The sequence below is a fragment of the Oryzias latipes genome, chromosome 5, assembly GCF_053564925.1.
Source record: "Oryzias latipes strain Hd-rR chromosome 5, Olatipes_Hd-rR_3.1".
NCBI lineage: Eukaryota > Metazoa > Chordata > Actinopteri > Beloniformes > Adrianichthyidae > Oryzias > Oryzias latipes.
In genome coordinates this window covers 35,249,761-35,277,716 of record NC_136241.1, presented here as the reverse complement: position 1 = coordinate 35,277,716, position 27,956 = coordinate 35,249,761, and the positions used below count along the sequence as shown (strand labels likewise).

The 27,956-nt window shown below is 42.0% G+C and overlaps 1 protein-coding gene across 16 annotated transcripts in view; it reads left to right on the top strand.

Moving 5' to 3' along the window:
* Nucleotides 1–65: 65 nt before the first annotated feature.
* The window catches only part of slmapa (sarcolemma associated protein a), a 47,767-nt gene continuing 19,876 nt past the window's right edge, over nucleotides 66–27,956 (top strand). For 13 of the 16 annotated variants that reach the window (XM_023955333.2, XM_023955330.2, XM_078947815.1 and 10 more), the window contains exons 1-4: nucleotides 66–2,120; nucleotides 14,336–14,483; nucleotides 18,944–19,016; nucleotides 27,022–27,058. In XM_023955333.2, the coding sequence (XP_023811101.1) occupies nucleotides 1,923–2,120; nucleotides 14,336–14,483; nucleotides 18,944–19,016; nucleotides 27,022–27,058 (456 nt within the window). In that variant the 5' untranslated portion in view covers nucleotides 66–1,922. Of the gene's footprint in view, nucleotides 2,121–11,906; nucleotides 11,931–14,335; nucleotides 14,484–18,943; nucleotides 19,017–22,805; nucleotides 23,006–27,021; nucleotides 27,059–27,956 lie in introns of those variants that run through there. The other 3 variants (XM_023955334.2, XM_078947813.1, XM_078947814.1) reach the window with 2 other exon arrangements.

The following is a 27,956-nucleotide window of genomic DNA, read 5'->3' as shown; positions in this document are numbered from 1 at the left end:
AATTTAAAGAGAATTTGCCCATGGATTAAGAAATGTGGACCTGTTTTTGCAGTATGACATTCCTCATTCTGTAGGCTGTTTGAGTGTCAAATGTACATAAACCTTTTAGTAGGTGTTTATTAATTGCTTGTTTTTGATACTTTAAATGTATTAGTAGTAAATTATCAAGTGTTTTTCATGACTTAATTCACTGTTTATTATTTGTAAATTAACTATGATGTGATTACTTAAAAAAAGAAATACTGCATTGAATAGCATCTCCAGAATGGTTGTTGTAGAAAACAAATCCAACTTCAAATTCAAAAGAAAAAAGTTTCTGGAGCCAGACTGTAGGTTGATTTACTTGATTACATCGTTGAGGTTACTGAGCGCGTTCAACATGATTACGTATTAGTGAGTGTCTGTGCTCCCCGGCCCTCCATTGGACAGAGAGGATGGTTTGATCAATGTGTTGCTGTGATCTGGACAGTGAACGCACCACGCCTGTACTTTCAGTATGGCGGCTCGGACTCACGGAGGAGAACAACTTCTTCCAGGTTCCTTCCACAAGACTGTCGGACGACGACGGCTGTAACGCGCGCCCGCTGCGGAAAACGCGAGCCGGGCTACCGTAGACGACGGGCGGTGTACGTAACGACCTTCGCGGACATTTCTTCTGGAATTTAATCGCCTCGGTGTGATGCGCCAGGAGCCGCAGTCTAGAAACTCCCGATTTTTTTTCCGCTCCGCCTGTCAGTTAGCCGGCTAGCTGCGGGCTAGCTCACCTTGATGCTAACGCTCGGTTGCGGGACTCTTAAATTTGAAAAAAGCCCGAAAGCTTTCGGGTTTTGCCCGCTTTATGGGACAGTGATGGCGCATCGCGTCCCCCCGGTAAGCGAACTCGTTGAGGAGGGCAGGGAGAGAGGATATGAGAACCCAAGTGATAACTTTGTCGGTACTCATTAGCCTAGCTTAGCTCGCAGGTCTACTGCTGGCCGTTAGTTAGCGCTTCCCCCTGTCCACTCGCTAGCTTGTTAGCATTTTAATGCACAACACTGTTCGTAAGTCTCCTCCTTGTCCCGACTGAGACTTGAGTTTTGTAGCAGTTGTCGAGACCGCGTGGATGCTTCATGTTGACCGGTGATGTTTCGTAACTCAGGAGTTGCTTCTAGCTAGGTTTCAATCATTAGCGATCAGTTAGGTGTTCTGTTTGGGAGGGGAGGGGGGGCAAACGTGACGTTTGTGGGCTCGATAAGGTTCTCCGTCCCAGGTCAACTGGGTCATGGATTCCGACAAACTGTCTGTAACAAACGGAGAGGAGACAACGGACATCTAACCTTTGAGTGTTTGTCTGGAGTGTAGTGTTCACGTGAGTGTTTGTATGTGTGCGCGCGCGCTCATTAGCTCAAAGGCGCGCGCAGATATCACCGCGGTTGACGTACAGCTGGGATAGACAGTGACCTGTTGCTGGTTCGCGGGGGAAAAGATCCGCGTCTGCAGGCCGCCGCTTCCTCTCCACGGCTCCGTTTGATGGACGTGAGTGGCTGTTTGCCAGCCCGTCCGAGCTCCACTCAGTCATGTTGGTCTTGACATATGGCACCTTGGGCTGTACATAGTATTGGCTGTCAAATATAAGTCGTAATGTAGCTTCAGTGGACAGCCAGCGGAAGGAATGTCTTGTCTTTTTATACACGTGGATTTGTTTTTTTAATTTAAACCTTTTTTGGAGGGGGTCTTACTTCAAAGTGGTGAAGCTGTGAGACCCAAGTGGACAATGCATATTAGCCAGTGCCTACAGGAATAAAGGACTCAGCATTCTGCCTACGTATAGGCCACCTATATTTTGGATTATTTGTTAGGGATTCCCACAACAACCTGCCAACCTGGATCAAGAAAACCTGTCCGTTGCATCTGGTTGGAGCAACACTCTAAAGCTAAAATCAATGCCTTCAGCGCTGGCTGTGTTCGCCTGCCGACCCAACTCGCACCCATTCCAGGACCGGCATGTGTACCTGGATGAGCCGGTCAAAATCGGCAGGTCGGTGGCTCGGTGCCGCCCTGCCCAGAACAATGCCACCTTCGACTGCAAGGTGCTGTCCAGAAATCATGCCCTTATTTGGTTTGACCACAAGACTGGCAAGGTGAGAACCTCCCGCTTCTGCGTAACCTTTACCAGCTGACTGATCACATGTTTCCACAGGTCAAAATGTTCCAGTTCTATGAAATGGTTTTGTTTTTTTGTACAACCCATGCTTGACCTGCATAAATGGGTGGTTTGATGTCCTGTATTGGGGACAAGCTGAGGTTTTCCACATGTCTCAGGTGTGTCTGACGCTACATTTCAGAGGTGAGACAAAGAAATGCGGTCCGTGTTTGGATTGTCAGTTGGGTGGGCTGTCGTCACAAATATGTGCTTTTTCTTAAGCTGCTTGAAACGCCGTTGATGAGTTTTTAACATGCATTTTGACTACATGCTGGATCACAGCAGAACTCAGACACTTTGCTCTCCTGGGAAAACCAACATTGCCTTCAATGTCGATGGGAGTTGCCAGATCTAAAGTTAAAACCTTACACGTCAGCACACCTTAGGCAGGAAAGGTGCAACCAAGGAGAACATACCTGAGTGTCTTTAGGGTATTTATTAAATCCTGTTTAGTACCTACAAGTCTGACTCAGTTATTGTGTTGTAAATGCATGCAAATAAAGAAACGAGCAAATCCTTGACTTGATGATGACAAACTGAAACGTTTAACTTTGTCAAATAAAATGTAAATCTCTTATTTCATGTAGGATTTATATTTTAAAGTGGTGTATGTGTGGACATATCAAAAGCTAAGTACCACAATAGCACAGATGTGTCAACTTAAATCCAATTTTTTATTAAATCTATAATTCTGATTGTTGAGCTTATTTGACATCCTAAATGTGGTTAAGTACACAGAATGTAAAATAATTAGTTGGGAGTTAGAGGCTCCATCTCTCCAGTTCCCAGCATCCATCAGTAAAGGTCCCACTTCTTTAGAAGTGTTTTGTCTGACCTGTAGTGAGCTCCTACATGGTGATACTGCTCCAATGACATCCATCAGAAGAGTTACAAATATAGAAAAATTAAATCCACAGTGAATTTTAATGAAGTTTTATTTTAAGGGGGCGAATAAGATCTCATCAGCACTCGTGTTCCTTTTGGATTCTCGGCTTTATGCACATTTTGGTTGACTAAATTGACTGCATAGAAATGAAGTCTACGTTAGCGGACTGTTGTTGACGGTGAGCAGGTCTAAGTTTCAATCTGTGCAGTGCACTCCCTCTGGTGTGTTGAGCCTCTGGAGAACAGGTTGAACAGGCTGAGACAGCATCAGGATTACCCTGCACTGTGGCATGCTGGGAGTTTCAAAGTACCGAGTGTGTGTGTGTTTGTGTGCACAAAGTGTTCGCTATTTATAATGACATGACTCACGTTATCCTTTGCTGTCTTCGCACCCTCACACTTAAAGACCACCGTAAACACCCTCGCCCCTTAGTTTGTTTTAATATAACATTAATATTTATAAATAATATGTGAATAGTCTGTTGTTTTTTGGGCAGAAAACACATTTAAATGGATGGTTAGGACTATTGGTTTAAACATTTTTAAAGTACTGATAGTTAATTAAAACAGTCATTTTTAACAATAGAAATAGAAGTTTTGGTGGATAACCCTGAGGTTTCAAATGATTTGCTAGTTTTAACTGTTAAAACACTTTTAGTTTAAACACGCTTTGGTTGTACCATGTGGATAATGACATCTAAAGTTTTCATGACATAAGTAATACATCTATTCCATTTGTCAAATATTAATAGTGTGTACTATAGTATAATGTGATCGGGATGTTGGAGAGGGACTTCAGAGCGCGTGATGTTGGCGTGATGTTGGCGTGTAAAGCTTTGGGCATGACTCTGCATCACAAACGCATATGGACGGAGGAGGTTTAGAAAAACCTTTGGTCTGCACCAGATCTCAGGTGAGCGGTTAACCATAGAGATGAAGAGGACCAAACACGATGACATGAATATGCCATAAAACTACACCCAGGTTTCCCAGTGTATTTAAATCACACCTTTGACTTTTCTCAATTTTAAGTTTGTTCGCTTCATCAAATGACCAAAATGGTCAAACTATTTCTTTCTCATAGAACCAGCTGGTACTTTAGTTTCATCTTGAAGTAGTTTGTGGCTTTGACAGACCTGATGGTGTCATAGATCAGCTCTGAGGAGCTCCTGAATGAGACCCAGAGGTTCTTGTAACGAAGCCAGACATGTTTAGACGGCTGATTCCATGTCAGACGTGTGCAGGAGGTCCCTGTCGTGTGAAAAATCTTAGGAAACAGTAAATCAGTGACAGAAACGGAAAAAGATTTCTGCTGGGAAAAAATGTTAGATCTGTCACATCATCATTTGTAAAGATGTTTTTCATCTCCTGTTCAAATCTACGGGCGGCCGTGGTGCAGCGGTAGGGCGGTCAACCCATGATCGTAAGATTACAGGTTTGATTCCCGCCTTGCACGCCCATGTGTCGAAGTGTCCTTGGGCAAGACACTGAACCCCACCTTGCCTCTGGTGGGAGGTTGGCGCCAGTGTTCGGCAGCGGAGCCGCCATCAGTGTGTGACTGTGACTGTGACTGTAAAGCGCTTTGGGCCTTTGAAAGAGGGTAGAAAGCGCTAAACAAGTATACGCCATTTACCATCTGAACAAAGGTTTTCTACCAGAGATGGTTTTAAAAGTAAAGAATGTGTTACACAATGGAACAACAACTACAAAAAGATGGTGGATTTAAAAAAAACAACAAAAAACTCAATGCTGAAAGGATGTAGTTTAGCATATAGATGCTATAAAATGTAAATGTTGTTTGAAAATGTGCCTTTGTTATGGCTGAAGTGAGATGTGGTTACAGTGATGTGATAACAAGTGGTGAGAAAAACACCCGAGGGAGTCTAAAAAGAGTAAAGGAGTGTTTATTTTAGGCTTCATCACAACGAGGTGGGATTGGACCCAGCTGCTTCTGTCTTTAGCCTGTAGCTTCTGTGGCTACAGTTTGGGAATCACAGCCTCAGGAGTCCCAGCCAACGCTCGTCCTGGTTCTTACAAAACGACCAGTTGCTTTCTCACTGGAGCACCAATCAGAGCGAGCATCAGTTGATATTTCAGTGCTGTGTCATTTCCTCCTTTGATCATTTGAAAACCATACAGAGTTACTGTAGTCACCCTTTGCCCACTTACAATGAAAAAGATCTAGATTGCAGCCGGTGCTCAAACTGTAGTCAATTCCTGGATTTAAATGTTCACAGCGCGAATTATCTAGCCTCCTTGACACTGAAGTGCGGTTGTAATGTCATCTGTTGAAATGACTGCTGTTCAGAAAAACCACATCGGTTCTGCTTTTCTGGATCCTTTAGTGACTGCGACAACATATAGTGACCACAGCAGCAATGCACATTGATGGTACGAGACGAACTTTATTACTAGTGTATGGACACGTGACTAACTCAGACTAACAGAAACCCCTCAGTGATGCTAAGGCCGTAGTCCAAACCACCCATACGGGTGGACATGGGCTGTCTGCAGGTGGTCAAACCTTATACAAGGCACACAGGGGGTCCCCATGAAATATCAAGGTGGTAGACAGCTCAGAGAACCTGTAGAGCGAAAACGTTCATGCACATTTTTTCTACGGGCACTGCAGCGTCGTGAACACTTAGACCACACGTGAGGGTGAGGTAGATGAGACACAGGCGTGTCGTAGAGATTTGTAGTTTCAACCCCGTCAAACCCTGCGGAAGAAGCCCGTTGGTGCTGTTCATGTGATACGTGCACGCTCATTGCTGCAGCCTGAGTGTTACAAATGAGGAAGGAAATTGGCCAGAGTGTAGTTCGTGTGGGTGTCCCACAGGAGCCAGTACCTTTACCTTACTAATGACTAGAGTGGGGTGTGAGGATGCCAAACGACACAAGTCGTAAGCGTGATAAACCTCTGTTATCCTCACTTCACGATACACTGACCACAGGCACGGCAATGGTACGTTCCATTTTCCTGATGTTGCTTTATGTGGTCGTAGGATCCTCATCAATTTTTTTCAACAAATATTTATTTTTACACCAACCAGTGCTAGCATGTCTTTGACTGGTTAGTTTGGAGTTCAAAGGTTTATCTCTTTATGCATTAATCAGAACCAAACATAAACTTGAGCCTGTCGTGTTCCATACACACGATCCTGTTTTCTTATCTGCTCTCTTAAAAGTCTGTGAGTCGATGTGCTTGATCCTGCAGAACCTCTTCTTCCTCTTTGATCCTTTCATTTAGTGCAGATCTTAGAGCCGAGAAGGGAGAAGAGTTTAGGGGAATCCCTGACAGTCAGGAAGCCGATGATCAGCAGCTGAGGGTCTTTAACTACCTTTTGCCTGTGCAGGTACACTCACCTGTCTCTGAGGGAATCAGGGCGTTGAATCTTATATGTACACGGAGAGCAACAGTTGTAGTCATTGAAACACTTTTGAGGTAAATCCCTATAAGTTTGTGAAATTTTAACTTTAATTTCGGTTTAGGTAGGGTGGGGCAGTAGATTTAGTTCTCTGTGGCCTTGATGACAGAATCAGCTGATTTGTTAGGGGTCAGCCTTCACAATAGGGTTTGTGTTTGTTTATTGCGTTAGAGTAACTCTGATAAAGCGCTCGCGAACTCAACCCTCATTCATCTGCATTAGTTACAGGAAGGCTTGATAATTCATCATTTAAAGGTGTTGCAAACAAAAACTAAATGTTTTAATGTCTGTTTCTGATCCTCTACATCTATGCATGAATAATTTGAAATGCTAAATCACTCCAAGTAATTCAGAAGCTCTGAAAAAAGGCACTGCTCAGACAGCTGAACATGAATTAGTGAGTTGTTCAAAACACTCCTGACAGAGGTTAAAGGGCAAACCTGTTCCTGTTCATGCGCCTGCGGTCTATAGGTGAGCCAGTTCAGCGGTCTGGTGTAATTCATCCTGATTCTTTTCAACACTTCCTCACAGGAAGGAGAAAACTGTCGTCATCTGATGAAGATCCACGCGTTAACCAAGCAGCTGTTAACCAAACCAAACTAAGTTACATTTGGAAGCTTTAGACAGCTAAGCTCATTTAGTGTTATTTCAGTGCATTAAATCTAGGCCTGCACAATATACCGCAAATTTATCGTTATCGCAACATCAAGCTGTGCAATATGCATACCGCAAAACACGCCGAAAATCGCAATAAGTGGTTACCTTAAATGTGCTAAAACAAACTCATGGCAGCTTAAAATATTGAACAAATGAAACAAATCCCTTTATGCATTTAACCAATCGGAAGGACCTGTTTACGTTGTTGATCAATCAGATGAGCCCTTTTATGTTTGATGTTTGCCGCCTACGTTGACAAGGGTCATTTGGAGTATAATTTTGCAGTGAAATGGAAATGATGTTTTTGGTTGTTTTGCTATTTGTTTATACACCGCAAATTATATCGTTATCGCAATATTAATCACCAATATCGCATATCGCGAGTTTTCCTCATATCGTGCAGCCCTAATTAAATCCCTTCATATTGTTGGCACATGGTTGTTGCTGTACAATGGACACACTTTGATGGAAGTACTGAAAGGGTTTTGTCATCTTAACAGCATATCAGTTGCTTGATAATAAATATTAAGTATAAAATAGATATTTTGTATCATATACAGTTTTCCTTTAATAACTAACATGAAATGATAATTTTGTGACATTTCACATGGTTTCATTATACAAGCAGACTGACGCTGCTGCCTTCAGATCTGCTAGTGGCTCGGTGTGGGGGGTCTGGGGCCCCACCTTCGTTTTGTCTGTATTTTAAGTTCCATAATATCATTGTGGAGTTAATTAAACATACATTCACCTGAGCACAGGTGTTGATCACCTTTGCACCCAGGGATCTAGATTCATGAGCTCGTCTGTTCTTGGATTTTGTGCTTCTGCGAGCTTCTTGGAGCTTCTGCGAGCTTCTTGGAGCTTTTTGAAGCCTCTCTGAACTTCAGTGGGCTATTGTGGGTTTCTCCAAGCTTCTGTTAGCTTGCTTCCTCCTTGCTGTCTGTCTTTACAGTCTTCCTGGTGTAAGGGCTCTCCTGAAATCTACCACACAGACGTACACAAAAGCAACAAATTTTCCATTTGACACACTAAATCCCTGAAACTCTGGTTTATATTTAAAGCTTAATTCCATTACATTTTAATGGGATCTGCTCTGTCCTTAAGCTGATTTAGTAAAAACATAAGTGTTGCTTTGTCTGGTTCAGGAGGAGCTTAAAAACACTTAAGCTCCTCCTACATGAGCACTTCAGCAGAAAAAAAATCTTTTTTCTTTGCTGGACTGCTAAAATTATTCTATTTGCTCTTTAAAATTATTGAAAGAATCCAATATAACCAGAAAACATTTGGTAAGAGATTTTTTTGCTTTCAAAAAATATTTTAGCGTTTCCTAAACAAATGTTTTCGTTTGCGTTGTGTCATCTCGCTTTTGTCCTATCTTTGATTTTGCTCACATAAGTTTCAGTTTAGCGTGACAAAGCTGCCATCAAACAGCTGCTGATTGGTCCAGATTCTAACCAATCAAATCGCCGTATTTATCTCACTTGGTGTCTGCTCAATATATTTAACAGAAGAAGCATTTTTAACTTTTAGGTTAATTTTTACAGCGTCTTATTTTTAAGAACCCCGGTGCTTTTGTCCAAAATAAAAAAAAAGACTCATGGAAAAATTCTTTTTTCTCTTTTTATTTCAACATTTATTGATGAAAATAAAACAAAAGTTCAGAATCCCGTTCGCACAGAACCGATACAAAGTCCAAAGTCCATGTCTGTCTCCGAGCACCGTCAATACCAGACAGAGACACCTGATTGGTGCAAACGCAAAAATAGTTTTTGGAGGCAAGAAAACTCCCAAAAAACGTTAAAAGCAAAAAAAAAAGAATAAGTAAATAAATGAACGTTTTTTGAATGCAAAAAAAAAAAAATTTGAAGGCAAAAAAAAGATTCAAAACAAGCAAATATTTAATATTTTCATGTCCAGCAAGAGAGTTCTGTATGCAACGTGTTGGCGTAAATATCACTCCGTAGCTGAAAGGAAGAGGTACAGTTACAGTACTTTTTATGATGTAAATGCAGGAGCATTACAGCGACGAAGGTACAGGAGGACTTCTTTGAGTTGCTGATGCCTGATTGGCTTTGCTGACTCTAAACTGTTTAGGTCAAATCTATCAGCTGTTTGGAACAAAGGCAAGTTTTGCTCTCTAGATAAACAGATGGGTCATGTGATGCTGATGAGTTTGTTTACTGATGTTTTTGCTGTAGTGAACACCAAGTGCTCCTAAAGCTGTTTATGTTTTACCCTGTGAGGTTAAAGTGGTCTTTTGTCTTGGTACTAAATAAGGTGAAGTGATTTAATCTCGGATTGCTGTCATGGTGTTAATCACGAGTCCTTGTATTTACTGGAGGAATGGTGTCTGGAGTCTGCAGGACTCAGCACTTTGCTGCTTCTGCTGCCGGAGCTGTTGGCTGCTGTGAAGCAGCGTTCAGGATAATGCTTATCAAACCTCACAGAAATGTGTCCTGACTGGCCCAGCATTCTGTGTGTGACAGATGTTTGGTTCTGCTTTCTCTGAAGGTATTTACACCTGTCCTAACATATGAACTCATCTCTGCTTTCAGCAGCACTCACTGCTGGGGTTTGAACAAACCAGCTAAAAATATGTTTTCTAAACCCCTGAAGAGACGAGGGCGTTCAGGGAGAAGCCGTGTAAGAAGAGCTTTCCTCCTCAAAGTGCTGCTGCAGGACATTTGAAACATCACCACTAAATGTCCTGAAGGAAGAGAGAAGACTGGAATCAGAAAATTATTTTAACAATAAATTATTGTAATTTTCTTATAAAGTGGTATATTTACTGCCTTTAAAAAGTTCAGTTCAAAAATGGAGAAACATATTAATTGTGTTTGTGTGTATGTGTATGTGTGTGTGTGTTTCTGGATCTCTGTGTGTGTGTGGATCTGTGTGTGTGGGTCAGGATCTGTGTGTTTTTGTGGATCCAGATTGTTTATGTAGATCATTCTGAACATAACCTGGTCTGGAGCAGGTTTAGTTGAAGGTTAGTTTGTTTTCAGAGAGGTGAAGCAGCATGGCGTGCCCATTTGAAGATGATTTAGTGGATGAAGAAGCTCAGATAATACTTTTTCCACCGTGAGAGGGTGATAAGATCACGTATGGATGTGGGAAAGATAAACTTTATACTTTGATCTAACTTAATTATTTGCTTCAGTCAAGATAAATCATTTTTATTAAGTGAAGTTAGTTAGAAAATAACATAGTTATCAGACAGTTATTTACTTTCATTTAAATTAATTCAATTAAGTAGGTGTAACTTTGGGGCTGCTGTTAGATCGGCACCGCAAGGAATTGTGGGATACCATTCCCTTTGCCTGTCTGGACGGATTTGGGTTTAAGTGTGGCTTTTTGACCAAATGTGTTTAGTTGTTTTACTGTGTTTTACCGAGTTATTTGTCCTGTTATGTTTAATTCTTTCTGCACCATGAGTGAGAGGGAGGGAGAGGATGATGAGTTTATATAGCACCCCTACTGTATAGTGGTGTGATGTTAAAGTAGGAGAAATAGTAAATGACTATACATTTTGCGTTGCGAAACCATTTTGTTTCATTCATTTTATTGTTATTAAAATGAGAATATCTGCTGGCTCAAACTTAGACATATAAGAGTTCAAGAAGTACAATGAATTCAAATGGAGAAACATTTAATTGATCTGGAGTAAAATGACATTTAGTTAGAAAAATATGTAAATTTGAGTTGTAAAAATAATTATTGAATTGGACAGACGTAAGAAATTAGGTTGAAAAAATTTAATTCAATTACTTGTTACCAATTGAGGAAATTAATTTAAGTTGGATTATTTATTTATATATATAAATTATATACATATAAATTATATATATATATATATATATATATATATATATATATATGCGTCACAATGAAAATAGAAATTAGATCCAAAACTCGTGCGTTTACTTTGTTCTTTTTCTCCAAGCAGAAACTCTTTCCTTTCCTGATGATGCAGCCATATTACTTTTTTGATGGACGTATAATCTTCATATGCCGTCATTAAAATCTCAGACTCCGTCTCACTGAAGTGTAGCGCTCTCTTTTTTCTCTCCACGCGTTTCCATGGTGACTCCAGAAATCAGCGATCCATTGAGAATGTCTTTATGTACCTGCTGTGCATTAACCCAGAGTTACCAAGTGGAACGTAATGACGCCAACTCATATCTGGTCTTTTGGAACCGACATACCCAGAGTAAGCAAGTTCAGGACACTTCAGCCAGAGATCAGGGTTAAAGTCAGGGGAGTTTAAACATGCTTGCTGTTGCTGTATTTTTAGCAGCTATAATTTATGTAACTGCTTACTCGTGTATTACATTAGGGTTGAAGTTAACACAGAAAATTAAGTAGGATTTCAGAATACTACCCATTTCACATACTGTTTCTATCAGCTGATTTATCAGCTTTAGAATTGCTTTTATTACAGCAGCTTTTTTTTCCTGGTTTTGTCACTTGAATTATACAAAACCAAACATATAATCACAAAATTACCATATTCACTGGAAACATTGATAACTCTTAAAGTTTAGCTGTTATGAGGTCTTTATTGTTGCCCGTAGAACTGTAGTTCTCATCTCACAGCCGGGACGTTACGTCTTGAAACAGAGTCCGAATTATCGCTTCAAGCTTTTGTGACATCCCTGACTGTCACAGGACGGAGCCCACAGCTCGCCCTTCCAGGCGGGTGATGTCATGTGTGTATAGGAGCGTGTTCATGAGACGGCGGCGCCGGCCGCGCTGCAGAGCCGCCTGCATGTGTGGTATGTACTGCAGCTGGAGCTTGTGTTGTTGCTGGGTGAAAAGATCTATAGTTGGGTCCCTCCCTCACTGTCTCCAGGTTACCATGGGGATAATAAAGGTGTGTGTGTGTGAGGGCGAATCCATCCGGTATCCTTCTGTGCAGTAACAGCCGTGTTACCCCTGCAGTGAGGATGGTCTTTCCTCGCCGATCGGTTCTTCCTTCTGCTCTCCAGTCTGTCAGAAAGACGCTGTTTTGGTTTCTTTCATGATGGCTGATGAATGAAGCTGGTGGAACATCAGACACTCATCCCTCTGGCGATCAGATCAAAGTGCTTTCTCTGTTTGTGCTGTAATCTTATACCACGTGTGTCGTCTCGGATCAACACTTGTCTTTGCGTAGCAGACTTCCGTTTGATGCCAACTTGTAGATCTGTGATGCTAGATTATCATTCTGAGTTTATTTTTACCGGCACGACTGATTTCATGCCGGATGATGCGTGCCACACTTGTTGATTTCACGCCGTTTGAGGTGGCCTCCTGCCATGAACATGTTTGTCGTGCGCTTCTGCAGTGTGGCTGTGCTGGTGCGTCTGTCAAAGGCATGCAGTCATGCCGTCTGCTGCTCCACGGTTTCCTCTGGACTGCGGGGAGACGGTCACTTCAGGATGCAAACTGCAGCTTAACCACTTAAACAGATTAGTGGTACATGGATTACAACACCTATCATAAAAAAATACGTCTGCAGACGTCATGTCCATCTGAAGTAACAGGATTGGTGTCACAAAACTTGGTGTTTGTTTCCTCTGGTGGTCAAAACTAGTACTGCAAGTACAGGTAAACAAACGAGCGTGTTTCAGAAAGGTGGGTGGGTATGTATTTATATAAATACACAGTTATGTGTCAGCCTTTTGGTCTGTAATGTTTATAGACCATGTAGTACTACTTTAAGAAGGTTTGTATTAATCACAACAAAAATATGTGAAAATAAACAACAGACTGGAACATGCTTTAATTTCCACAAATCCTTTGGAGGAGTAACTAATGCTTCAATTCAGACGCATCTAATTGTGAGGAGCTTTGTGTTTCAGTCAGGTAGCCGGAATTATGACCTTTTTTCTGTTTAATAACTTTTTATTTTTCAATTTTTGTCAATAACCACATCCACATCAAAACGGTACATAAGAAGACACATAGGCAGAAACAAACAGGAAAAAAACACCCAACCCCTTTATCCCAATAATACAAAAATAAAATAAAATTAAAGAGAAACCAGTTTCGGATATGATTTCTCGGGTACATCAAAGGGTTTCCATCACAATCCATTAACAATGCAATAAAGGGAATAAATAAAATATAGTAGAAGAAAAGGAGAGAAAAATAAATTACACTTCTATATAAATGCGCTAATCATGATGGCAGAAATATTCACATTAATTTAGTCAAGGAATGGCCTCAAAGTTTTCTCAAAAATATTGATTTTGGAGTGTGAGGGATAGGTCAAGTGCTCCAGAAGAATGGATTCCATGTATGTCCTTTTAACAGATTGTTTTACACTGCTCTTTGTGTTTTAACTCATCTGCTGAAACTGTCAACCAATAGGAAGTTGTTTTTTTCCAGTGTTTATTGATGTCAACAACAGACAAAAAGTTCCACTTAAGTACTAAACACCAAGTTGGCATGAAGCAAAAACAAAGGAGTTCATTTTTAAATGAAATACATTTGCATTTTTGTACAGCTCAAAGTTCAGTTTATTTTGGTTTATAATTAAGGCGGACAGGTCTTGACAGCACAGCAGAAGCCTTCAGTCTTTGCGGTTGATGGATTAAATTTTTGACACATTGGTGTCTTGAGTTCATTTCTGTTTACAGTGGTCCCCCAGTCTTGTTCTCTTAATGATTTTCTTTCCTCGTCAATCAATGTCCGTGTCGTGTCTCCTGTACAGAATACGTTCAGTTGGACAAGTTTATCAGATCTTTGTTTTCATTCAAATTTTTATATTTGCACATTTCATATTTTGAATATTTGCGCACTTCCTTTCGTTGTACACTTTGTACCTATTGTACATATTGATATTCTTTATAATATACTTGATATTTTATCTGTCTCTCTCTCTGTCTTTCTCTCTTTCCATCCATCCATCCATTCAAATTTTTTTTTCTATGAAGATTTTCTTTGTCAGTTTAAAGGAGAGAAAAACGTGTGAAAATGTTTAAGTCTGTCTGAGAAACGTGTAGAAAGTGAGTAGTGTGGAGTTTTACTGCCTTAAAACATCTATAGATTCTGCAAAAATGTAGAGGTCTACTTTCCGGATTTTGTGTATGGGGGTGATTTTCAGACCGTGACCCCCCCTGATAGACAATGGACCGCTGGATTCACAGGTGCTTCTATCATTCTGTGATCTAATCCTCCTCTCCTTCTGTGTCAGTTCTACCTGCAGGACACTAAAAGTAGCAACGGGACGTTCGTCAACAGCCAGAGGCTGAGTCGAGGCTCCGAGGAGAGTCCGCCCTGCGAGGTCCTGTCCGGGGACATCATTCAGTTCGGTGTGGACGTCACCGAGAACACCCGCAAAGGTCTGTCAGTGTTTTGACGTTTAATCCACACACAAGCCACACCAATGAACAGACGCTCCGTTTACCACTACCTGGAGCGAGCTGTGCTGAGGTCATCTCACTGAAAACATGGTCGGATTTTCAGCTCCACATACGTTTGACCCATCAGAGAGTCAGCCTGCTCTGGAGCCGTTTCATGGAGATTACGCTCTCTTGTTAATCTGTAAATGTCACCAGTTCAGAAAGAATTCCTGTGAAATCTGCTGCTTATGAACTCCACTGAGACTTTTTCACAGATCGTCACCAAACCGTAGCGCATGTTGATGAACAGAGCTTTAGCCAGAGTCTTCAGGTCTGCATCAGTTCTAGAGATCCAAAACATTAGACCAGGATCCGATGAGCAGTTCTACTGAGAGGGTCACACGAGGACACGGTGAAGTGGGTTTGGGGGGGTGCATACAGGGTCATCAAATCACTTTTGGGCAAAAATGATTTGAGCTAGTTAAGCTGAATGATAACTGATATTCTCTTATCGCTAGAGCTGTGACTGTGTGGGATTTTTGATCACCGCGGTGGTGATGAACCAGCAGGGCAGCCCCCCCCCCACACACACACACACAAAAAAGAAAAAAGAAAAAAAAATCCCACACGTGTGTTGTGGGTGCGGGTTGATTCTTCTGCAGCGGACCGCTCTGGAGCTGGAGCATGTGAGGTTTCACCTGTGCTCTCTGGTACAGACATCTTCTCAGAATATTATATAATACCCAGTAATAAACAGACTGCAGACACTTTGTCACCTTTCTGGTAGCCATGAATCCTGACATCCATGAAGAACGCGGGCAGGAGGCTCCGCCCTTGTTTATACAGACACGTAACGTTACGCAAACAAAACATGTAGTGATATTCATGGAATTCTAACGGTGCACGTTCATGTTTGGCGTTACAGAGTGAAGGAGAACAGTAACAACCCCCCCCCCCTACACAAAATCCTCAGCAGCTTGTAATGGAAACGAATACAATGGAAATTAAAAATTATAACGCAGTAAATTTGTCGTATTTCCTCGCGAGACGGAAACTTCTGTTGTAGAATGAGGATGTATGTGTGCTTCTGAAACCGTGTGTGTGTGAGTAGAGTGAGTGCGTGCAGCGTAGAGGGAGTGAAGGAGAACAGAAATACAAGGTTTCCCCAGAAACCCTTGAACACAGGACTAGCAGAAAAAGCCTTCAGCCTTCAGAAAAATTAGATTATCAATAAAGATGTATGTGTTTAATGTGTTTATTTTAGTTCCAATCACCCACCATATGCAGAACTTTCAACAAACAAAAAAAAACTTTAAAAAATAGCTATACTCCTACTTATTGCCCAATACCAGTTCTGTGGATCTCTTATAAATTAGAACAGAACGTCTAAAAGGAATTGCACAAACTAAGACGTTATGATTGTGAATTATGAAATGTATACATTTCAATTCAATTCAATTTTATTTGTATAGCCCAAAATCACAACAACAGTCGTCTCGATGGGCTTCGAAGTAAAACATGAACTCAAAAGGATCATGAATACAAAGAGTTCAATAGAAAAATACTAAAATGAACTAACAAACTGACTATGCTATACTGGCATCCCTGCCCTTAGACCCCCCTTCGCGGTAAGGAAAAACTCCTGAAAAAAAACAGATTCCGGAAAAACGAAGAAACCTCAGGGGTGCCCACATGAAGGAGGGATCCTCCCCCAGGACGGACAGGCGATTTACCAGAACTCAAAGAGAAGAATTACCTTATCTAAATCTACAACTACTTATCTAAAAGTCCAGCAGACGAGCTTCATCCAGCCGTGGTTGTGGGGACAGTCAAAGGCGCGAGTTGAGCCGGAGACAGGATCCACAGCCAGGTGTAGGAGCAGGAGCAGAGACGAGGTACTCGGTCAGGTACAGAGCAGAGACGAGCCAGAGATGAGCCAGAGGCAGGATCCACAGCCAGGTGTAGGAGCAGGAGCAGAGGCGAGGTACTCGGTCAGGAACTGGAGCACGGATGAGCCAACAGGAGTCTGGAAGCACTCCCACTCCCCAGGAGGGGAGAGGAAAAGAGGGACAATACATGAATCACTGCACCAAACAGAGGCATGGAGAACTAAATGATGAATTATGATCAAGAATAGAGGAGAGGAAGCGTAGAAGTAGAAGAGAAAAGAGGACAGAACCCCAGTGCACCATAGTTACCCCAGCTTCAACTCCTAGCAGCCTTTTAAAATAAATAGTAATTAAGTTTAATTTAAACAAATTAACATTAAGTTAAATAATCTCTAAATACTAACTAGTCTGACAATTTCCACACAAAAAATTACAGGGTGGAGAGTCGATAGTCCCATAGTCAAACCTCAGATTCTGGAACAACAGTGCGGTTTCTGTCCTGGTCGTGGATCAGTGGACCAGCTCTACACCCTATCTAGGGTGCTGGAGGGATTGTGGGAGTTCGCTTATCCAGGACATATGTGTTTTTTGGATATGGAGAAGGCGTTAGACCGCGTCACCCGTGGTATCCTGTGGAGGATGCTATGGGAGTATGGGGTCCGGGGGGCCTTACTGAGGGCTGTCCGGTCTCTGTATGACCGGAGTAGGAGCTTATTTCGCATAGCCGGCAGTAAGTCAGACCTGTTCCTGGTCCACGTTGGACTCCGGCAGGGCTGCCCTTTGTCACCGGTTCTGTTCAGGGGCCGGAGGGGCCCCACCGGAGGGGGCCTGGTCTGGGGACCACAGGATTTCCTCTCTGCTTTTTGCAGATGATGTTGTCCTGTTGGCTTCATTGAGCCAGGACCTCCAGCGTAGCGTGCATTGGGGCAGTTTGCGGCCAAGTGTGAAGCGGCTGGGATGAGGGTTAGCACCGCTAAATCTGAGGCCATAGTTCTCGACCGGAGAAAGGTAGTTTGCCATCTCTCGGTGGGTGGAGTGTCCCTGCCCCAGGTGGAGGAGTTTAAATACCTTGGGGTCTTGTTCACGAGTGAGGGAAGACCGGACCATGAGACTGGCAGGTGGATCGGAGCGGCGTCCGTAGTTATGCGGTCGCTGTATCGGTCCGTCGTGGTAAAGAGAGAGCTGAGCCAGAAAGCAAAGCTCTCAATTTACCGGTCGATCTTCGTTCCAATACTCACCTATGGTCATGAGCTCTGGGTCATGACCCAAAGAACGAGGTCCCGAATACAAGCGGCTGAAATGAGTTTCCTCCGTAGGGTGGTGGGACTCTCCCTTAGAGATGGGGTGAGAAGCTCGGCCACCCGCGGAGAGCTCGGGGTAGAACCGCTTCTCCTCCACATTGAAAGGAGCCAGTTGAGGTGGCCCGGGCATCTAGTCCGGATGCCTCCTGGACGCCTCCCTGGAGAGGTGTTCCGGGCATGTCCCACTGGGTGGAGGCCCCGGGGAAGACCCAGAACACGCTGGAGAGACTACGCCCCTCGGCTGGCCTGGGAACGCCTCTGGGTCCCCCCAGAGGAGCTGGAGGAAGTGGCTGGGGCGAGGGAAGTCTTGGCATCTCTGCTTAGACTGCTGCCCCCGCGACCCGGTCCCGAATAAGTGGAGGAAGATGGATGGATGGATGGACATAAAATTTTTTACATTTTGTTCAAAATGATCTAAAAAGACAAACAGCTGGTTTTCTTAAACTGATTTTTTTGGTTAAGTACTCAAGTGTTTTAAAAATAAGACTGACACTTATCCGAAATAATGCCAATTTTTACCTCTGTACGCTTGTTTTTGGGTTATTTTCTTGAAGGATTTTTGTGTTAATAAAGCACAGTCTGTTCCATCTAGTTCTGGTATTTGTGTCAAACATCTCAGCTGTTTTCAAAGGCCTGTCTTCATTACTGTCCACGGTCTGACCTGGACAACCATCTGTGCATTGAGCTTGTGGACTCTGGCTGCAATAAATGGAGACAGTAGACAAACCCAGCAGCTTCTTATATAATTCTGTTAGTTGTTGCAATTAAATAAAAATATGCATTTGATTTAAATCAAATCATAAACTTAATTGGGTTTGTTTTCTCGAGTTTATCTGAAACGGCTCAGAAAATGCTTGAATTTTTAAATCTGCCCTGTGAAGCCTGTAAGAGGACATGGATTAAATCTGCTGAACCAAGAGGTCAACACGTAATGTTTGTAATAAACTGTAACTGTAACTGCTGTAACCTTTACCCTCACTGATATGGAAATACTGACATAACAGCAACAACACGATGCTGCTTTACTTTAAACTGATGATCATTACCACCAAAATATAATTTGATTGGACACAGAGGAGCTTCAAAGCGGTTTGTTTTTTCTACGATAAACTAAAGCGTCATATGAATTCTTATCCAGAGATTTTTCTGTGACAAATTTTTTATTTGTAGCTTTTGCAATAAATGTTGAGTTGATGACATCGTATCATGTGATTCTACCTGTACGTGGAGTTTGGACGTCTTTAACCTGCTTGTATACTTGTGTTTCCAGTAACCCATGGCTGCATCGTGTCAACCATCAAACTCTTCCTACCTGATGGGATAGAGGCTCGGCGAAGAAGCGAGTAAGCCTTGTCTCCACTTTATCAATGCTTTATATTGACCCCCCCCCCCCCCCCCCTCCATGTTTGTGTAACACACGTGATTGATCTGTGTAGTGTTCGTCAGGAGTTTACAGTAAGTGTGTAGAACGGAGTCAGTCTTCCAGATGAAATGATATTTTCAAACACTTGCAGACTGATCCAAAATCAGATATTTCCTCCATTTGTTTTCAGTCACAAAGATATTGATTTAAACAAATCTTAGGACTTGACAGATGCCAACTGTCGCCAATATAACACAAAGTCTGAAGGCTGCTGCACCCCCCCCCTGTTTTCACTCCATACAACCACTGACACAGTTCAGGTAAACGTCCCTGCAAAATTAAGTTGGAGAAAAGTATTTTTTTGTTTTGTCTTCTCAGAGAATAACTGAAAACATTCCTTATTGTGGAATATCCTGATGTTACAACGGAGTTTTAGGGCTAGCTTACACATTTTTTTTAATTATGACTTAAGTCGTAATTTTATGAGAAAAAGTCATAACTGTTAAATACGGGAATAAACTCGTACATTTACGAGTTTTTTTCTCCTAAATTATGAGAAATTTACGACGAGATTTTAAGTTGTAAATATACGAGAAAAAGTCATAAATTAGCGAGGAAAAACCCCCAAAAGTTGTCTATCGGAGCCTAGCTTGAAGATGAAAGACGTTGAGCGTTTTGTGAAACTTTATTTCAGAAAAGGTTTCAAAAACAAAGATTTCTGAACTTTTTGGCGACTCAAAACCAAATTCTTGTCAGTGTAGCCGTCTTTCCGGGGTTCAGTGTCGGTAAAGCGCAGTGTCATCTGTAAAATAAGGATTTTTCTTTTCATTCACTCATCCAGAAGTCCATTTGTCTCTTTACGTCATGAACCTGTCATGCACAGAACACCAAAGCAGAAGGTAAACAGTTCCATACGCCCCCTCCTTCAGAGGAAACGTCCCGTTTCAACATAAAACAACAAAGAGGAACTAGAAGGAGCTGCTTTTCCAGAAGAAAATGCAGGGTTGAATACTATACTGCTGAATGAAAATGAAACATGAATAATAATTGTCAAAAAAAAGAAAGAAATGATCAAAGTTGACCATAAATAAAGTGAAAACGGCACAATAACAAAAATATGTTTGTGAAAAATGCCAGAGCCGGGTATCGAACCAGCGAGCTTCTGCACCAAGGATTCCCCGTGTGTTTCAATGGAGGCAAAAGTCCTGGAATACCTTTAGCATTATAAGGATTTGAAGGACCATTAGTCATAGCTGGAAAAAGCTGAAAGAGCTGAACATTTGAATAGTTGAATGGTTGAAATAGATGAAAAACTGTAGAAGGAGTTCAGCGCCAAAAAACAAAACAGGAAAACGTGAATGTAGTCTGTTATATCAGCAGAGGAACATTGAAAATGCCGTCTGTTGCTTTAGCTAAAAAGGAATGGAAACTGCATCTTATTGGCTGTTCATAACGACTGAAGGGGCATCATCCATTCATTCATCTATCCATTTTCTTCACCTGCTTTGTCCCTTTTGGGGTCACTGTCCTGGCTTCCAAAGAAGCATGTCTTTGGACTGTGGGAGGAAGCCGGAGTGCCCGGACAAAACCCACGCATGCACGGGGAGAACATGTAGGGGCTTTAATTAACGTGCACTGACATGATTCAGTCAGTGATCCAGGTAAAAGTTTCTTAGAACATTTTTTACTGTGACTCACAGCAACTGAAGAAAAGAAAGTAAAGCCTTAAAACATTTACCGGCGTCTCTTCCCCCCTACTGTAGAAAAGAAAAAGAAACGTGCTCATTGACATTTTTTCTCGCACCATTGTCCTCTAAGACGGTGGTCTTCAACCACTTGGCCGCGGACCGGTACCAGTCCGTGGGTCAATTGGCTGGTTCTTCTTTCTTCTTTCCATGGATGCATGGATGGAGGGATTCTCTCAGCTACAACTTTGATCACTAGAGCTGTAAAGTTTGGTCAGGGGAGGAAAAATGACTATATTTGAACGGTCTTTTATTCTGATAAAAGTTGGTTTTGAAGATCGACAGGAATCTTTTGGTTATATTTCCATCCCTTGAGCGCTTAAAGTAGTTTGGCGGCGTGCTACGCGAGAAGAGTTGTACGTGGAACGGTTCCTTGCACATGGATAAGGGATCAGTGCACGGACAGAAGAAAAGATGGAGGAACGGGCGACGACTTAAGACAAAAAAACAACAGCAGGCCACCAGGAGTCCTGCTTAAAAGATAGATTTATTGCCACGGAGGATTTCCCACACGGATCCTGTTGATGTTCCACCGGTGTTATCTGTTGTTATTTTTATTTAAATTATTGACTTTATTTTTTTCCTTTTTAAATTCGGTCCAAAAGTAAGTATCCCCGGCAACCTCCATCCCTTTCCGCGGGGCCGCGGTAAAATCCCCAGGGGTTGACCGGTCCACAGCCACATAAAGGCTGGAGGACACTGCTGTAAGATGCCAGATCTCTGATTCTGACTCTGCCTTAGATCAGCACATAGACGTTTCTCTGGCTTTTGTTAATTATCTTTGACAGTTTCAATAAAGTTGATCGTGGAGCAACACACAGGTCAATGACTTGTTAAGTTTCTCTGTTTTATATAAATCAATTGTATTTATGATTGAGAGGAAGGACGTGCAGAAATGTTCATTTTGTAAATTGAACTAACCTCATTTAAGAGTGTTTAAAAAGTCAGTTTTTCAACATTTAAGTTTGTATTTGCTGGATTAGTTTGGCTGAGATTAAAACTCTTAAGGGTGAATAAACCCGAGTTCATTGAAAGCTGAAGAATTGCTGTTTTCCACCAATGATCTTTAAAGACACATTCCAATGAAAGCTGTCTTTTTGGTGTTTCTAACCTGTTCCTTTAGCATTTTTCTGATGATGGAGGACATATAAAAAGAAAATTAAGCTTAAAACTGCTTTTCTGAATATCTCTTTATTCAAATCATTGTGAATCAGGAGCAGGGGAAAAAATGCAGTTGGAGAAAATCGTATTTGTGACATAGGAAATACGTTGCCGCCCCATTTTGATCATCCACTTGCAGACAAATGGATCCATGAACATCTTTGGATACTGGATCTAAACTGTACAGCTGGATAGCTGGGATATTGCTGCTGTTTTTGTTGCATCGCTAGTGTTAGGTTGGGGGTGTGAGGGGCTGTAAGCTAGCAGGGGAACATGTAAACAGAGAGCTCTCAGCAACAAGGAGGGACAATGGGCGGGGTTGCTCCATGCCAATAGTCCTGCCGCTCTGCAGATAGTATGTCCTAAAAAAACACAGATTTTGGCTAAAAACTGCATCATCCTGATTAAAGAAGCACTGGGAATGCTTTGAAAATATATCAACAGATGATCAGATCAAACAAAGGCAATAAACTGAGCGTAAAAATCCAAAATCTGCTTCTTCTTTTTTTTTTTTTTTTTCAAACAATCCAGTCTGTGGTTTGTTCCTCTCAAATGGATGCTTCCATTTTTCTCCATCAGTTTGTCCCTTTTTTGTCTGAGTTGTTGTGGTTTGTAGTGTCAGAAGAACTCTTCCTTCACAGGTGAGCACTGAATTTGGTAAAACTCTTATGATGTTAGTGGGAGCTGTGTAAGGAAAGGTTAACAACTGTTACACAACTCCTCCGAGTTAACACAAACCAGAAAACAAAGTAGAAATCTTTATTCCTGTAGTCTGAGTGGTATGATCCCAGGAGGTGCCAGAGGGGGTGGAGCTGCTGACACTTGTGAGTTAAGTGAAGAAAATCAGCTGTTTTGCTTGAAGGAGGGGAGGAGCAGAGCATGAACAGGACGACGCTTTGCCATAACCGCTCTACCTCTGTGGAATAAAGACCGGGCCGCTCTGCGTGAATCCAGAACATGAAGTAAAAGGGCAGGTTTGCCGCTGACACAGGATGAGGCGAAACGGTGAACTTTGCTCCGTGAAAAATCTCTCTGTGCCACAAACAGGAAGAAGAAGCGTCAGGTAACGTCTCTCGATTTTGAATTCCAACAACAGGTTTTAGAGTCGGGCGGCTCTGATCGCGCTGATAAATCTGGAAGCTAAGCGCTGTCAGGAGCTAAAGTCGGTGTTTCTGTATGTGTTCAAAAATCTCTACAGGGTCCACTTCCTGTATGTGAATAAATCTGGAAGGTTATCTGGGTTTGTACTGAACACAAAGTCTATTTACACCTGGTTCTGCTGGTTGTTAATAAATGACGGGGAAACAGACTGAAGCCATGAATTGATGACCTTCAGTGTGGAGCGCTGCTCCTATTTCATTTTTTAAACGAGCTTCAGTCTGTTCAACAGGTATGCTTTGAAGCTGAGGAGAGCTCAGAACATTATTCACCTTTTAAACGTTGCTTCTGAAAGCCTTTCATACCTCATGTCCCTCAGTGCAAAGGGGATATCATGTAATGCTGGGATAGGCTAACCTCCATAACCTGCAGAAAGATCTGTGGTCTGCCGGGTTCAAAAGCGTGCATGTGCGGTTTACTGCGAGCACTCCGCCGTCCTCCTGGAGTCCAGACGCGTGTTTCAGAGGTGAACTAGGTGTGAATGTGGGTGTGTGGCCCTGCAACAAACCGGAGACCTGTTCAGGGTGCTCGACCCCGCCTTCGCCCAACAGGAACCGGGTTAATTCCAGCGACCCCTTGACCCCAAAAGGGATCTGAAGATGGAGGGAAATGTTAAAGCATAAATTCTCTGAAATGAAAACCTTCAGTAAAACCTGTGGATTCACTAAAGTCCAGTTGCCTGCATGGACTTCACCATTTCAGTGTCTTCATGAGTTCTTGACCCTTTTCTCTGTGGACAATTCTCACATATGTGACACCATTGAACCAAATCATGAGAAAATGAATTATTGCATCTCTGCTGTATGCCAGCACGTTTATGTTTGGTGGATCAAATGCACGTTGTGCAAAGTTTTAGGATTTATCCCTCATGGACATTTGTGGAAGTTGCAGCTGATTGTTTACAGGACGGTGAAATCCTTTTAGTCCGTCTCTGGACTTTTTATGCTGGTTTATATACGGTACAAATGCGACATTTGGTGAAACACGACTGTATTTTCAGGTGTTGTTTCAGGTGAATTTGTTCTGAACCCCTTCCGTTCTGGTGTTTGAACCCTTCCTAAGACTGAAGACAGTCTTGTTCTTGGTTTAGACTTGAACTTGGTTTAGGTTGGTTTTGGTATCACACGGAGTGCCTCTGTTTTATTGGAGCCACCCTTTGGGTGACGAATAGCAGGACTGGATAGTCGCTACAGCCGCTCTGGTTGTAAACCTTTGTAGTGGTTGAGCCATAGCAGAATGACCCTGATGGAAACGACTGCCTGGGTTTTCCATCAAGGGTCTTTGATAACTCCTCTGCAAAGCCCCCAAGTTTACCACCTGTGGACTTCTATGGGCCAACGTTGTGCAGGAGGATGTAATGTTTGGTCAAAGTTGAAGATACTTTTAGCCAGTGCTTTGCAGCAGTGTCTCTACAAACTATGAATGTTGGGGAAGTGGTTGCCTTAAACCAACATTTCTCTTAGGACCGGGTCTACTGTGTCGCCTTGGGGGGCATTCCTGCTGGCAGGACTGATTCACACAAAGGTGTGATTCCTGGGTTGGTCCTCTTGGTTTGACAGGTGTAAAAAGCTCACCTAAACTAAAATGAAAATGAAAGTTCACTTGCAGATGAACTCTGGTGCGATTCAGACCAACAAGGAAAAGCAGATCCCCAATGGGAGGAAATGCTGTAATCTCTGCGGAGGAGAAGAAAGCGTGAATCTGAGGAAGCGGGAATCCTGAAGATGTTTGGAAATGTCGTCGTGTTGCAGTGAGGAGCTCCTCCTCAGGGATGAAGATCCCGGCATGGCGAGACCCGTCATTTGAAATAGTTGACATGGGGAGAAGCTTTCATATATGTACATTAATCAAGTACAATAGTAATGCCCCTCCCTCCCTTTCTCTGTGTTTAAAACTGATTATGAAGTCTACTGAACTCTGTTCAATATCATTTTAAAGTGTTACTCGCTCGACAATGACGTGTTCTGGGAGGTAATCCTAGTTTCCTGGATGAGAAACGCTCCTGCTGGGACGATGCAGAAGTGAAAAGACGCCTTATGTGTAGGAAAGTGGCGTTTTGAGCTGGACGGTTCTGCAGGACATGCAGATATAAAATGCTTTCTTGGCGATTTATCACTCTGGCAGTTTCATTTACTCTTTTTTTTTTTTTAAGTGTGAGCTCATAACGGTAAGAAGTCAGTTTCCTTCAGGCTTTGCAGAGAAAACCTGCTAAACGATTCTTCAGGGAACATTTACATCAATGTTTCCTCAGATATTTAGTTAGTTTGTATGTTTTCAGTTGAGAGACGTGAAGCTAAAACTTAATCTAAACTTAAACTTAATCTAAACTTTCAGAAATGAATTCATGTCTCTATACATTTTGCCGGAAATGCTAATTAATAAACTAATGACTCTAATTATCTTCATGAATCATCGCTCCGCCTTTTTAAAGTTTGACAACTTTATTGACTTTATTTTACTTTTTTTTAATCTGCAGAATTGATTGTCACTCAATTCATGATTAATTGAATATATTTTCAAGATATTTATTTTATTTTATTCTGTAAAAAAAGGCATATTGTGAATTTTTGGATTTGTAAGAATTTTTCATTGAAAGTCCTACATTTAATTGAGTTTGAATCCTCAATTCTCTTTTAGATTACAGTTTAGATTACACTGATTTTAGAGTCCAAATCGGGAATTTTAAATATTATTACATTATAGTTTATATATCTCATGATAATCTGAATAACTGCTGCATGCAGACGCGTCCGAGTCGGAGAAGGTCCTCCTCTGTAATCCACAGCAGCAGATTATAATCCGTGACGACCTCTAATAATCCAGATTATTTATAAAACAAAACAGGAAGTTTTACTTCTGCTGGGCCCTCTTTCCAGGACAACATTGTAAATGAGAATTTGTTCTCCTGGTAAAATAAAAATAAAATTATAGAAGTATCATGGATGTTGTTTACGTTGTTCTCATTTCCTGATTGTCTGTCAAACTTCAGATCATCAAACCAATTCACCTCTTCACTCAGCAAAAAAACCTTCATGAAAACAAAAGCCTTCTGTGTTGCCCCCCAATCTGCCCCAGAGGCAAACCCTGACTGGAAAAACTGCTCCCTGAAGGAGCTTTCATGAGGTTCAGACTTTAACTTTGAAATAAAAAACTCTACGGCAGCTTTTCTATCGTCTGGGCTGAATCTGATCAATAAAAACACGGAGAACCATAAATTACACTGTAGCTGCCATATTTATCAGAATATTTGAAATATTATGAGTTTCATCGATCTGTTCCAGATATATTGTTGTGTAACTAAAAAAAGCTGCTGGCTGCAGGTCTTTTTCATTCTGAGTAGTTTCTGGTTTCTGGTCATGTGAGCAGCAGCTCATCAGTCTGACTGACGTCCTGCAGACGTTTTTCAACGTCACGCGTTAACGGTCGGCCTGTACATCAGATCATGTTTGGAGGACCGTGTCCAGCTCACCTGACCGCCTGTAAGACGCAAAAAGACAGGCGGCGGGTACAGCCTCTGTGAGGCTTTTATCATAACCTTCCTGGATGTCCAACTGTTTCACAGCGTTTAGATTTAATGCCAGTGTTTTCTTTAGATCAACCTAAACGCATCCTCCACACTGTCTCCTCCTTTTCCTGCCGTTTCTGCATCCCGAGGAGGAACTGAAAGCTTTGAGATCTGACTGCCAAAACAGAAAAACTGTTTATTTTCATTAGACTTCACATTCATCTTGCAGGGTTTTTAAAAAAATATTTTAACTTGTTTTTCTGTAGCTCTTTATTCAATCTGTTTTACAGAAGTCTGAAAAAGAGACCTTCAGGAGCTTCTTCTTCCATCCTTTTGTTGCTGTGATAACTCCATGTGTTGCTACTTCCTGCTGTTCCCATGGTAACCAACTGTTTCCTTCTGTCTTCCTCTTTCAGCGTCATCCAGCCTCCATTACCTCTACCTGTAGACAAGGTAAGAGCAGATTTCATGTCCGGTCTTTCAGTCGTCAGCTGACAGCCGAGATGGTTGTTGGTTTATGTTCACTCCCTAAAGTTCATTTCCTTTGCCTTCTTTTATTTGTTTAGTCTGATTAGTCAAACCTGTAGAGTAAGCCAATGTGAAGTTTGATCCAGATCGGGACCTTTCTAGAACCGAGCTCCACTCAGATCTGTGTCTATTTGTTCCATGAAGAAATAAAAATGTGTGTTTAAGTCATGACCACAGAAGAGGCTGGAGAGCAGCTTCAGCTCAAACTGAAGCTGCTTCTACAGACAGATGAGACCGCCGAAGCAAAGGAATGTCGTTCTGCCATCGTTTGTGGAAAAACTAGTTTGACAACCGAACTCTGTGTGAAAGAGGAGCACATAGATTCAGTCTGCCAGCAGCATTTTTAAGTGACGTGATTGACTGAAGCATGCCGTATTCTGATCTGTCAATCTTCCAAAGGAAGCCCCTCACCAGAGTTTACCGCTCCAGTCTGCCTCTTTAACCTGCTCTAACCCCAAACCCTCTTCAGCCTGAGCGTGGGGGCGGGGTCACGGCGCATCACATGGTCACACCCAGACATCCACATCAGGGCTGTGTCAGAATTCCTGCCCTAACTACTAAAAAACTATATAGTGCCCTGGATTATAAAAGCGATTCGGACACCATGCTCACTACTTTATGACGGATATGACGTCATCGAATTTTACGGAGTTGAAATCTAATGGATGTGAACGTCATGTGACAATTATGTACGAGTCCACTGTCTTCTGAAGATAAAACGTTTATGGTTTATTAAACAAAGACAGGTAAATACACACTTTTAAAGAAAAACACAATGCATTGTGGTCTATATATAGACCATATATAGTGAAGCACACTGGTT